Below are 12,829 nucleotides of genomic sequence, written 5' to 3' on the forward strand. Positions count from 1 at the left end.
GCTTCTAGCTAACAGATGACGAGCACGACCTCTCTGACAGAGAGGTGGATCTGGATGAATCAGCAGATCTCTCTGACATACGCTGGCATGACAAATCTGCGGACAGCATTCTGTCCCCGCACCCCTCTTCCAACCTTTCGCTGCCTCTTTCCCAGCCACTGAGGAGCGAGCGATCAGGGCGAGATACCCCTGCGAGCGTGGACTCCATCCCCCTGGAGTGGGATCATGACTACGACCTTAGCAGGGATCTGGAGACAGCTGTCTCAAGGGCACTGCACTCAGAAGAAGATGGAGGACAAGAAAAAGACTTCTACCTGAGAGGAGCAGCCGGCATAGCAGGTAGGGTGGCAGAGGTGGCAAAATGAGTGCTCTGTTTTCCCCGAGGGGAAAAAAAGGCAAATGTTATATATGCGATTGTGTGGCCAAGATTCTCATGGAAATGTACTTTAAATAGTCCCTGATTACTTTAAATAGTGTTTCCTAACTGATCTCAATGGCCCTCTGGCCTTAGAGACGGTGATGGAGATTCCTGGATGATGACAGCCTTGGAAAATGCTGGCGTACATGATATGGCAGAGAATTGGCTGTGTATCTATGTGTGAGGCCTGCCAGATGGGATATGTCATCTGCAACAGCCCTGTGTGCCAAGTTATTCTGACTAAGAGAAACTATACTGGATATGGCAAAAAGTACAGAACAAACTAATGAAGAAATGCTGTGGGAGAGACCCACAGAGAAAATCATCAAGTGTTTAAGTAAATCCTAACTCTGCCCTGATGCAGGCAAGACTCCAGCAAATGAGTGCTTAGTCAGAGGTGGGATCTCGGGTCTTGCTCTCCAGTGAAGTTGGAAATCCTTTCTAAGTATTCTTTGTGTAATTAATAAAAGTGAGCGTGCCCAAATTCAGCTTGTTGTGGGATAAGACATACCAGTGTATTTTACTCTGATCTTCTGGCTGTCTTTTGCTTTCCAGGTCATTGCTCTGGAAAGAGTCAGACTTGCCTGGATCTTAAGAGACTTTGTAGCAGCCTTCCTGTGTTTCAGTCTTCATCTTTTTCCTTCTCCAGAGAGAATGTTTGCTATTGGAACAATTTATTTAATCCATCCCATGAAAAGGACTCCTGCTGTAAGGAGACGGCCATTGCCAAGCCATCAATTGAGTTGTGCTTTTATTTTTTCAGATGTAGAGATCCCTGAAACTCTTGAGGCCTATGTAACACTCACAGAAAACGCCCTCAAAAATATCTCTGGTAGGCATCATAAAAGTCTAGCCAGATGCAAATACCATGGTGCACAAGCGTAACTTCTTTCTCTTCTCCTAGCACCTGCTATCTTTTCACAACTTCAAAATTAAGAATTTCTTACATGGCAGCATTGGCATATTAACTTAGAAGTATCCTCCTGCTTTACTGCTATGCTTAAAGGGACCATTGTGGGCATGGATGAATCAGTGATGTCTGAAGTATTAGCACTCCCACCTTGGCTAACTAAAATGAACTGATCTGATTGGTCTTTTTTCTCTGGTGTCCATCAACTTAATACATCACATCTTAAGGCTGAAGGAAAGGGTATGGAGCAATACCTAATTTTTCAGGTCTGCTTTTTTTTTTAACACAGCTGCATCTTGGATTATCATGCAGATATAAACTTTTAGGTTAGTTGTTGTTTCATGTGGTCAAAATGTCAAGTTGAGTTGTCTTTATCTTAGTCGCATATTTTGAAAAATTATTCTTTTCTCATTGCACAAAATTAAACCTTCTGTCTCATTTGTTCAATGACTCTCTTGGAGGAAATATATGCATTTGCAAATACCTTTTCTCATGATTTCACAGTTTTCTTCTTTTTAAATAATGATTTCATTGTAAAAAGCAAACAATTAAAATATTAGTGTCTGTGACACAAGCGTCAGCTTCACCATCCATTTTTATTTACTTCCCAAATTAATGAAATAATATTATTGATTAAGGATATAAGAAATAGCAGTACTTATGGGAAAAGTGTGTTTAGTTTTCTGACCCATTAATTTTTCTTTTAAAGTAAAAAACAGTCTTTAGCACTTTATCCTGTCCATTTGGGATGAGGTGGTGTTATATATGAAAAAAATTAATCATCCAAGAGGCTCTATTTTTTCTAATTAGGTGGACAGAAGGCTCTCCTTCTCTATTCATGTTTTTAATTGTGTCTTTATGAATAAATTAAAACTGTCTTTGTAAACAGATGGAAATCAGGCATAGTGATAGAATATAGATAAGAAGGATCTCATGTGGTCCTCTAGGCTGCAACCGGCCTCACATTAGAATTGTCTGTGGCTAATTTATATCATAGAATTCAGCTAACCCCTATAAGGAGACTACAAGTTAGTCCTGCTTCAAAAGCATTAATATTGGTTTCCAAGAGCTTGAATGAATGATACCATCTTGCAGATATGTTAAGGATGATTTTTGTCAAGTACATAATTGGAAAAATGCTATAAATTTTTCTTCTTAGTGTGGTTGCCCAGAGCAGTCATGGACTACTTGCTGTAGGCTTCCAAGATATCCAGTCATCTATGGATTCTGACAATATAGCAGTATTTGTATGCCACTTTTAGTGTCTAAAATTGTATACAAATATGGTCTTTTCATGAAGATACAAATTATACTGCTTTTTACTGGGGAGAAGTAATACAAAGAGAAATGAAGCTACCAAAATTTCACATGGATTTAGATCGTACAAATGGAGATTTGGGTTACAGGGTTTTATTTGACAGTGTTTATGAAATGATCAAGGTGTTTCCCAAAATCAGTGAGGTTAGAGTATGCTTTACTGAGAGCTTTCCCTTTAAAAAAGACAAGGCATTCAATATGGGGGAAAAGTCATTTCAGGATAATTTTCAAGCCTACTTTAAATTGTGGACTCTTCTATAGTATTCTTATGGCAAGCTTGAACTTGAATTGGTATCATCTTTTGAAGGTTGCTAACACTCTCTAACATAACCAGTTATCACTTAGGCTGACATTGTACCACTCATACTGCTGCCGCCACATTTCTCCTTCACTGTCTAATCTAAATAGTGCTCCTAATATCTATTCTGCCTGGGCAAGGAAATGAAACTTTGGGAAAGGTGACGTGACAGTCCCTGTATTTTGGTTTTGGTACAGGTGAACCGGGTGCCCTGGAAGCACATATCCGACAGCTGGACAAGGCCTTGGACACCAGTCGCTTCCAGATACAGCAAACGGAAAACATCATCCGCAGCAAGACACCCACAGGACCAGAGCTGGATTCCACTTACAAAGGATATGTGCGTGTGTTCTGGAGCCCCAGTCCAATATGCACTCTGAGCTTAGCTTAGCCATAGAAGGAAATGCAGCTACTTCAGCAGAGCAATTAGCTGTAACTGCTTCTCAGACTCACTCGTGTGGTTACTACCTTAATGCTATTGTTTTTATGTTATTTGTGTGTTTACAATAGCATAAGATTAGAGGAACATGACTCTAAGGAATTTATTTTCCTATTTTGCAGATGTCTAGAACTATTTTCTCACACATGCTGTTATCCATATAATGATGATATCCTTGTTTGAAATTCCTCTGCTTTTAAAAGCAGGTTTTATTACTTCAGGCACAGTATTCATCTTGCTAATGAATTATAAACATGCATCATATAAGCAAGGTTGCATGTATGAAATCTCTGATTAAAAAGATTTTTTTCACAGAGAGGTTTTCTGGAAGATAAATCTCTCTCTAAGCCATTCAAATAATTTTATTAAAGACAGAATTTAAAAATTAGCTGCTTGGATGCATAGCAATATTTCCACATTTAGGTTCATTTTCTATATCAATCTTCTAGTGTCTTTGCCATAGTGTCTTAAAATTTAGAAAAGATGGCACCTAAGACATCTAGAATGATTTGGCATAATGGTGCTAAATTACTTCTGTATAACTTATGCTTTAGACCTTTATCATCTGTATATACTTTTTTTTGTGGTATCAGCACAAGTTGTTAAAATAGTAGATCTTTTTCTTCACACTCTTACGGAAATTTCTGGAAGTTGCATTGTAATTCTCGCTGTCCATACAATTAGTGCATATTGAAAAGGAATATTTTTTTTGTTAATGCAGATGAAACTACTAGGTGAATGCAGTGGAAGCATAGACTCAGTAAGGAGGCTTGGATATAAACTGAAGGAGGAAGAAGAAAAATTTTCAGGACTCATTAACATGAACAGTACTGAAACACAAACAGCTGGTAAGTAACACATAGTTCATTTGATGAGCAACAATTATGGAAAGCAGCAAAGATGCAAAGCTTTTCTGAATAAACACTTGGTATTATTTGCTGGCATATATATTTACATGACTGTCTGTTACCATGTTCTGTTTAAGACCTTGTAATAGGAATAGTAAGGAACAGTAAGTATTCCCTGTGTAGGCCATGTGAAGAGTTTAGACATACAAGTCCATTTTAAGAACCCCTTCATATCATGAGGCATAACCCTAAGCCTTTCAGGAGGTCCCTGTGGATGCAATGGGGTGTTTTTGCAAGATTTCTCATGAAAAAGGTTGCTTGTGTTGCTGTACAAAACACCTAGGTCATCATTTGTTTCTTCTAATATTAGCTTCCACCTCTAAGATTATTTGCCTACAGTAAAAAAATTTTTTTTCACCTCATAGAGGTATTCACCTCACTAATTTTAAACTTCAGCTGTAGAACAAGAGGTTCTATTGTGAAACATGGAATGTGAAAACATGGATTTCTAGAGACTATAAAGGCATCATTCCATTCTTAGCTTCACAAGATATGCTACCCATATAGTCTCTTTTATTTTTTGTGGGGTTTTATTTGTAAATTTTAAGTTGATGTAATAATACAGCTTGTCCTTCTTCCTTAACATTTCAAGAGAGCTAGCAAAAAGAAATAACCCCTCATTTATTTCTTTCTAGTGCAGGTGTTTATCCAATGCATCAGTGGTACCTAAAGCAAATGCAGTGAGGCGTGACCATTAAACTGTGATAGGCACAACTACCAATGAAAATAATAACTATGTAGTTAGTTAGATATATTCATATTTCTTGTCTGGTTTGCACTTGTCTGGTAATTTGTCTTTTTTGCCAGCATAACCTGTTTTAGAGACCTGCATGTATCAGCTTAATTCTACTCATAGAAGTCTGACACAATGCAAAAAAATTTCTTGTTGACTGGAATCATCCATGTTCTTCAATCTTTCTCTCCAACATCACTTTCTTTAATCTGACTTAGTTTTTAAAGTGGTTAGTGTTTGTGACTTATGCTTTTTAGGGAGCATCTTTTTGTCCTGAACAGAATTAAATTTATGTAATTGTGTATGTGTGTAGCTAGTAGGTTTTTTTTCAGCTTTTGTTGAATTTGGTGTTTGCAATTCCAGGTGTAATTGAAAGATGGGAATTAATCCAGGCTCAAGCTCTAAGCAAGGAGCTGAGGATGAAGCAGAACCTTCAGCAATGGCAGCAGTTCAACTCTGACCTTAATAGCATCTGGGCTTGGTTGGGAGAAACTGAAGAAGAACTGGAGAAGCTCCACCACCTTGATCTCAGCACTGATATACAAACTATTGAGCTCAGAATTAAAAAACTGAAAGTGAGTTTTATTTCTCTTTTCCATGAGTTACCTTCTAAAGCTGAGTGGAACAGGTATGTTGAAGAGGTTGCCAGTAATTGCAACTGGTTCTCCACATAGCAGGCTGCTGCTGATAAAGTAACTGGGAAAGTGATTTTCTGAATCACCTTTTGGAAGGAAAATGTGCCGCTGGCTATCCAAACGAAATTTTGAAATAGGGATTCTGTGGCAATTCTGTAATTCCAGAATGTACAGATAACTCCTGATGTGACATAAATGTCACAAACCAGTGCCCAGTTAGAACAATTATCTTCTACTCAAATTGGTAACAAAATAGCTGCTTCAAAAGAAATGCCTCATTAAGACATTACTACTTTGTGTGGAGGAACCAGAAGGAGTCCAAAGGAATCAAAACCTATTCAGTGCAACATAAAAAAAATTTGGTGCCCCTTTGCAATATTCCTTTTCTTCTTAGATACATCAAGATCTGAATGTTACTTTTTCATTTCTCTTTTATATTTCATATCTATAAAGATCTGCAGATATGGTGGCCCACAACTTCACATTCAGTTACTAGTGCCTTACAAGCATGGGCACGAAAATATTGGACCCAATGTCAAAAAGCTTTGTGCTTCATGCCAGGGCTGAGGTGAACAGATAGTAAAGGCTGTTTGCAGCAGTGATCCATGTGAAGCATGTCAATGCTCATCTTCACTGTAATCCAAATATAGCTGCCATAAGTACTGCAAAGGTTACTGTGACATTGTGTTTTTAAGTAAATGCTGTAAAGTAGGTGGAAAACGGGGCATTTTATAAGAATTCTGTTCTTATCTCACCCTCTCTTGGAAAGCCCATTAGTACGCTCCACACCAAAAGAGGTGGGGTTTCTTTTGTGGTTTCCAATGTAAACAAATCAGAGTTTTTATACAAGTTGTACTTCTATAAATTGAAGGTCTTTATATTCAGTGTATATTTTTGTTTCTCTCAGTAAAAGTTTTTATTTTAAAATACTGATGACAGCAGTTTCCACTTGAAAATATGTTGATTTTCATGTTTATCAGCAAAACTGAGAAGTGAGGGCAAAAGTTTTATTGTAAGCTAAAATACAGTTGTGCTACATCTTTAAATTTTGTTGGACCTACTCTTGTCTTTAAAATATCTGAAACATGAGCCAGATCTTTAAAATCTGACTCTGACTTCAGGCTTTTAAGACTTTACAAGTTTAATTGGTTGGCTCTTGTTTATATTCACAGCAAAATGTTAGTACATGTTAAAGAGTGAATATTTGCAGAGTCACAGAGTTAGCCCAGAAATGTCATATCCAGTGTAAAGGGACTGTTACAATATGGTACCTTGCTGCAACTGCTGATGGCAAATCATTTCAGTCTTGAAGTGCCTTCTCTACTTTATGTTTCTGAAAGTCACAATTTACCAATTTCCATTCTTTCTTCCCCTTTGTCTTATCACCAAGGAGCTGCAGAAAGCAATTGATAACCGCAAAGCAATCATCTTGTCCATCAATCTGTGCAGCTCAGAGTTCACTCAGTCTGACAGCGAGGAGAGCAAGAAGCTCCAGGAGCGCCTGTCTCAGATGAACGTGCGCTGGGAGCACGTGTGCAGCATGATCGAAGACTGGCGCAGCTCCTTGCAGGATGCATTAATACAGTGCCAGGTCTGTACGGTGCCTATTTCAAATTGCCAGCAGCCCACATATTGAAAATATAAACTATTTAGTCACGTGGTGTGCTCAAAGTCCGTCTGAAACTTGCCCATGAAAGCCAAGATGCAGCTTTGGCATGTTTTTCTCAAGGGTACACCTGCACAACCTAAAACAAATATTTACAGCCCAAAATCGACAAAATTTGTCATCTCTGGAATAGTATTCTAATGTTCTGTTGTATACTTCCTGGAAGTTATTTTGTTTAGCTAGTAGAACGTATCAGAGGATAAATTAAAAACCTGAATTTGACTGGAATGTTTTGCTACCCTGTTACAACCATGATTCATCATTTGCAGGATTTCCATGAACTGAGCCATGGTTTGCTGCTTTGGTTGGAGAATATTGACAGAAGAAAAAATGAGATTGTGCCCATCAATCCAAACCAGGACTCAGAAATACTGCAGGATCAGCACAGACTTCTGATGGTAGGACTATAATCACTCCTTTGTCTCCCAAAACACATCACCAGAAAAACACCTAATCAGATTTCTCTTTCTTGTGAGGGTTAGCACTGTATGTTGTGTGCTAACACAGAGCTGTGGGACCAGCCAGTGTCAGTGACTGACTTTACCTTGGTAGGAAGCACCACTCACTTTCCTTAATAACACATCATGTGATTTTAAATCTTAGATGACTACTAGGATGCTGTATATCTTCCTGTCAGATTAGAAATTTGTACTGTGTCTCTTTTTTTTTTCCATTTCTTTAATTTAAAATGTTGAGTTTTGTGAGTTCTGCTTCTTTGCTTTTTTTTATTTTGACTGCTATTAAAAAAATTTGGTGCTTGCCTTGGCAACAGCAAATCAGACGTGAACTGCTGGAGTCTCAGTTGAAAGTGGCATCTCTGCAAGATATGTCTTGCCAATTGCTAGTCAATGCTGAAGGCAAGGATTGTCTTGAAGCCAAAGAAAAGGTACATGTCATTGGAAACAGACTGAAGCTCCTCTTGAAAGAGGTTACACATCATATTAAAGACCTAGAGAAAATTCTAGACATTTCAAGTAGTCAACTGGTAAGTCACGTCTTTTTATTCCTTTCTGTTCACTGAGCGTGTTTCCTGCTGTTTTGACTGCCTTTCTCTGATCATTGCTATTGGCTGTTCTACTTCTGTGATTTGCAGTGCTTATCAAGATGGAACATGTAATCTTGATTACCATGAAGTAATCTTAAACTTCATCATGTAAATATCTCTTCCGATATGAGGGGGGGAGTTTAAATTCAGTATTTTTTTTCTATTTGGTGTAGCAATAATTTACTGAACTTCTTGTCTACTCTGCTATTACTGAATTAGTCAACTGGCAAAGTATATGAGATAATTATTCCAGTAGCAGTACTGAAAACTGTAGTATGTGAGTTGTCACTGGAAATGAAGTTAATGTGCACTCTGTCAAAGAGAGGGAAAAAACCATAAAATGAATTCTGTACTTGGGTAAGGAGTCCTTCATATGTGCCTCTTAAGCTTTAAGCTATAGTCCAAATCTTTTAAAATTGTTGTGTATCTCACATGTTTAAGAGGGATTTATACGTATGTCTTTGCCAGCAGTGACAGAGAAAAGATTTCAAGGCTCTCCTTTAGTTCACTTTTTTAAAAGGACTTGGATTAACAGAGTCCTTAAAGCACAAGAACTCTTCCCTCCTTCTAGTGGATTTCTACCTGTTTAATTAAAATCTTGGGAGTACAGTAATTTCACGAATACAAGCCGCACCAATTTGACCAAAAGTTTGGTGGAAACCCGGAAGTGCGGCTAATATTCGAGGGCGGCTAATACATGAACAATATTCTAAAAGCTGCCAACACAGAAGTGAGAGCCCGCGGCAGCCCCAAGCCAAGCTGGAGCCCGGCCAGCCCTGGCTGAGGTGGGAAAGCCTGGCAGAGGCGGGGCCTGCAGTGTGGGGGCGGGCGGCAGAGCCTGAGCCAGCAGGGCGGGGCAGGGGGGGCGGCAGAGCCCGGGCCAGCGGGGCGGGGGAGCCCGGCAGAACTGGGGCTAGCAGTGCAGGGGAGCATGGCAGAAGCAGGAAGGCCGGCGGGTGGGGCTGCCTGGCAGCGGGGGAAGCCCAGCAGAATCGGGGCCAGCAGCGTGGGGGAGCCCGGCGGTGCGGGGGCCGGCAGTGCCGGCCAGGGCGAGCAAACGCGGCGGCGGTGCAGACGGGAGGGGGCGGCCGGCGAGCTTGGCGGCGGCCGCCCCGCCGGCAGAGCCTGGCAGCGGCGGCAACCCTGCCGGTCGGGTGAGCAAACATGGCGCGGGGCGGCCGGCGTGCCTCGCAGCGGCGGCGGCAACCGGCCTGCCGGCAGGACGACCAAACGCGGCAGCGAGGCGGTGCTGACGGGAGAGGGGGGCCAGTGAGCGCGGCGGCAGCTGCAGCACCACCCGGCCGGCCCCGTTGGCAACCATGAGCGGGCCGAGCCTTCCTGGCCCCGCCCTGAGCCAGTAAACCCCTCTATGCCGCGATCCTGTTACTAATTGGCCAATTTGTGAAAACTGCGCACGGATTCTCGCTACGAACGAAAGTGCGGCTAATATTCGGGGTGCGGCTTATCTATTGACAAAGACAGCAACATTGTCGAGGCACTGGAAGTGCGGCTTATACTCCGTGCGGCTTGTATTCGTGAAACTACTGTACCAAATTCTTCTCATAATTCTGAGCCAGCAAAGAACAACTAGTTTTTACCCTGTATTGACTTTGGTGGAAAATGTGTCACCTAAACGAATGAAGTTTTAATTACTGTTTGCTTTTCTTTTCCTTTAGGGCTGACAGAGAAAACATGTAATGCTTTAGTCTTTTAAAATGTGGTAACAACATTTAGCTGCTTTATTTTATTTGCCTTGGAAATAACTCTGCTGGAATTTCACTCAGGGTAATTTTTGTAGTTTGCTTACCTGTAGAGCTAGTTGCTTATTTCTGAGCTCTGTTCCTTCTGAACTTTAGGAATTGTCCTCATGGTCTTCCGATGAATTAGACACATCAGGCTCAGTGAGTCCTGTATCTGGAAGAAGCACTCCAAGCAGACAGAGAACGGTAATTTCATGTCATTTATTTTCTTCCACCTCTTTGGTGGGAGCTATAGATATCTACAGCAGTTCTAGCCAGCTGGAAGTCAACCCTTCTCTCTTGTTAGGAAAGGAAATGGCATAAACCAAAAGCAAAACACAGCTGCTTTCCCCAACCCTGCTGCATATCCCATCCTGCATGAAATCAGAAGTGGTAAATACTATCTGAAACCAGGGCTGTCAGTGTGGTTGGTTTACCATGGTATGGCATGTCGTGTCTCTTGTATTTTGCTCTAGTGATGGCAGCACCCCAAAGTCTGGTCTTGTCTGGTATAATCAGTCCTCCATTTCTGTTTGGCCTTCTCTTCAGAGCTGCTTCATCAAGAATCTCAATAAGTTCTTTTGTCATTTCTGATGCAGGTTGCAGATGGTCTTATTGAGACTTTGGATGAATGGCTAAGTAGAGCTGAAGGGCACAAAACATTATTCAAACCAGTTAGTTGTGCAGGACCTAATCAATGCCTGTGGTGGCAACTCTGGAGTTGTCCATTTACATCGCTGGCACAAAATTCAAGAAATATAGCAATACATGCCTAGTACTAAACACTTCCATACTCTGAGCCCAAATTGGAACTGCAATTATTTTGTCTTTTTCTGCAATTCTATTGGTTGATTAATTTGCTTTTTTCCTTAGTTCTTAAGACAGTCAGACTGATTTTGTTCTGATTTTGTTTTGTTTTTCCATTTTCACTTTTTTGTATAGCCTCTGAGTTCTGTCTTGATAAATTTATGGTTCTTGAAATTGATTTATTTTTTTAATTTTTGTTTACATTCGCTAGTTTTCTTCTAGATGCTAGTATGAGAATGTAAAGGAATACTGGCTTTTCCAAAAGAGAAAGAATGTAAACCTTAACATTTTATTTCAGTGGTCAATGCTTTTATCTTTTAAATTTAAACCTAAATAATTTCTAATAACTCTGATATCGCAGATGTAACTGAAGGTTGCCTGATTATTATAGGAGATGGAGAAGTATTTTACCATAAATCTCTGTCTAGAAAGCATGCAGAATTATGATAGGTTTCATCTTAATATTTTAATGAGGATTTTTCTGTCTCTAATTTATTACTGTTCATGTACATGACTACTTTTTTCCTTTTTTTTTTCTGCTCCATAATTCATAGCTAAGTTGTATGGTTCCTTGGGTGTAGTTTCCAAACTTCTGGGTTCTGCACCCACAGAATTTTGAAGACTAAGGTTATACTGTTTAGAATTTCAGTGCCAAATATGCTAAATAAATACTAAAACAAAAGAAATACAATCAGAATTATAAACATTTAACTGCATTAACAGCAAATAGTTGTAAGTTCAAGAATGCCCCTACAGTTATTCGACCTTCAAAATCGTGGGGTGGAGGAGAGGCAAGACTTGTTAAAGGAGGGTGTTGGACCTTTTTTCCTTGAGAATGTTAATTTTTCTGCATGTAAATTTTTAAATCTATACATATATTTCCATATTCCACTTAATAAGATAACATATATTTAATATTAAAAATTACTTGAATTAAAGTTCTAGAGACTTTTTTTTAAACCCAGAGCTACTGTTCATAAACATAGTGTCAAAACTGTTATTTCTTAGTTCACTGTGTATGTTCCAATAATTTTCATACTCAGCTAAGTGCAAAGAAAAGCCAGTTTCCTTGGTTCATGGATATTGGTCACTTCATTTGATTTTTCTTTTTTTTTTTTTCCTTTTTTTTTTTTTATGTTTCCTTTGCTGCACTTTTAATTTAATTTCATCAGTAGCTTGTCTTTATTTGCCTGGACTGAACATTCTTCTTTCTTTACCCCCTGTTCATTGCAAACAGCCACGGGGCAAATGTAGTCTCTCACAGCCTGGACCCTCTGTCAGCAGTCCACATAGCAGGTACCTTATTCTCCTGGTTTCCGCACTCTGTTCTAGAACACCAAGAGGATGATAGAAATTGGCCGTGATTCCTCTCAGTCCCACTGACTCCATCAGGTGGTCAGGACTTACACACAAGTGGTAACTTCCCTATTGTTAACTGTTTGGCAAAAAGGACTTTCAATTACTTCAAACACTTTGTTAAATGGAGATACAGGTTAATCTTTGGACATCTGCAGCTTTTGCTTCACAGACATCCCGTGTAATCAACATTTATTTTTCATATGCCTGATCAGGGTGAGTGTGTGTTTGCACTCATGATATTTAATAATTATTTTATTTTGATGTGATTAAAGAGGAATGCTGGTAAGTTCATGGCAAACACTTTCTATCATCCTCTTTACCTCTAGATATTAAATTAAGGCAGGTAATAGGCCAGTATCTTATTCTAGAATTCAAAAAACCCACAGATCTGGATGAGACATACTAACATCCTTTTATTTATTTGTTTATTTATTTATTTATTTGTTGCTCTTTTTTTTTTTTCTCCCCTGAAACGTTTTGTTCAGTTTGTGGGTTTTCAATACTTTAGACTCAAAACTAAAAATCAGAATTTGAGATTATCAAGAGTCGGGATCA

General features: G+C 39.5%; 1 protein-coding gene across 20 annotated transcripts in view; it reads left to right on the forward strand.

Moving 5' to 3' along the window:
• SYNE1 (spectrin repeat containing nuclear envelope protein 1) overlaps positions 1-12,829 on the forward strand; it is a 289,881-nt gene that overhangs the window by 269,457 nt on the left and 7,595 nt on the right. For 12 of the 20 annotated variants that reach the window (XM_033056260.2, XM_033056262.2, XM_033056276.2 and 9 more), the window contains 10 exons: positions 9-339; positions 1,182-1,250; positions 3,141-3,283; positions 4,104-4,230; positions 5,387-5,598; positions 7,049-7,249; positions 7,594-7,722; positions 8,097-8,309; positions 10,226-10,315; positions 12,153-12,211. In XM_033056260.2, the coding sequence (XP_032912151.1) occupies positions 9-339; positions 1,182-1,250; positions 3,141-3,283; positions 4,104-4,230; positions 5,387-5,598; positions 7,049-7,249; positions 7,594-7,722; positions 8,097-8,309; positions 10,226-10,315; positions 12,153-12,211 (1,574 nt within the window). The remainder of the gene's footprint in view (positions 1-8; positions 340-1,181; positions 1,251-3,140; positions 3,284-4,103; positions 4,231-5,386; positions 5,599-7,048; positions 7,250-7,593; positions 7,723-8,096; positions 8,310-10,225; positions 10,316-12,152; positions 12,212-12,829) is intronic. The other 8 variants (XM_033056264.2, XM_033056265.2, XM_033056266.2 and 5 more) reach the window with 4 other exon arrangements.

Source organism: Catharus ustulatus, chromosome 3, assembly GCF_009819885.2.
Source record: "Catharus ustulatus isolate bCatUst1 chromosome 3, bCatUst1.pri.v2, whole genome shotgun sequence".
Classification (NCBI taxonomy): domain Eukaryota; kingdom Metazoa; phylum Chordata; class Aves; order Passeriformes; family Turdidae; genus Catharus; species Catharus ustulatus.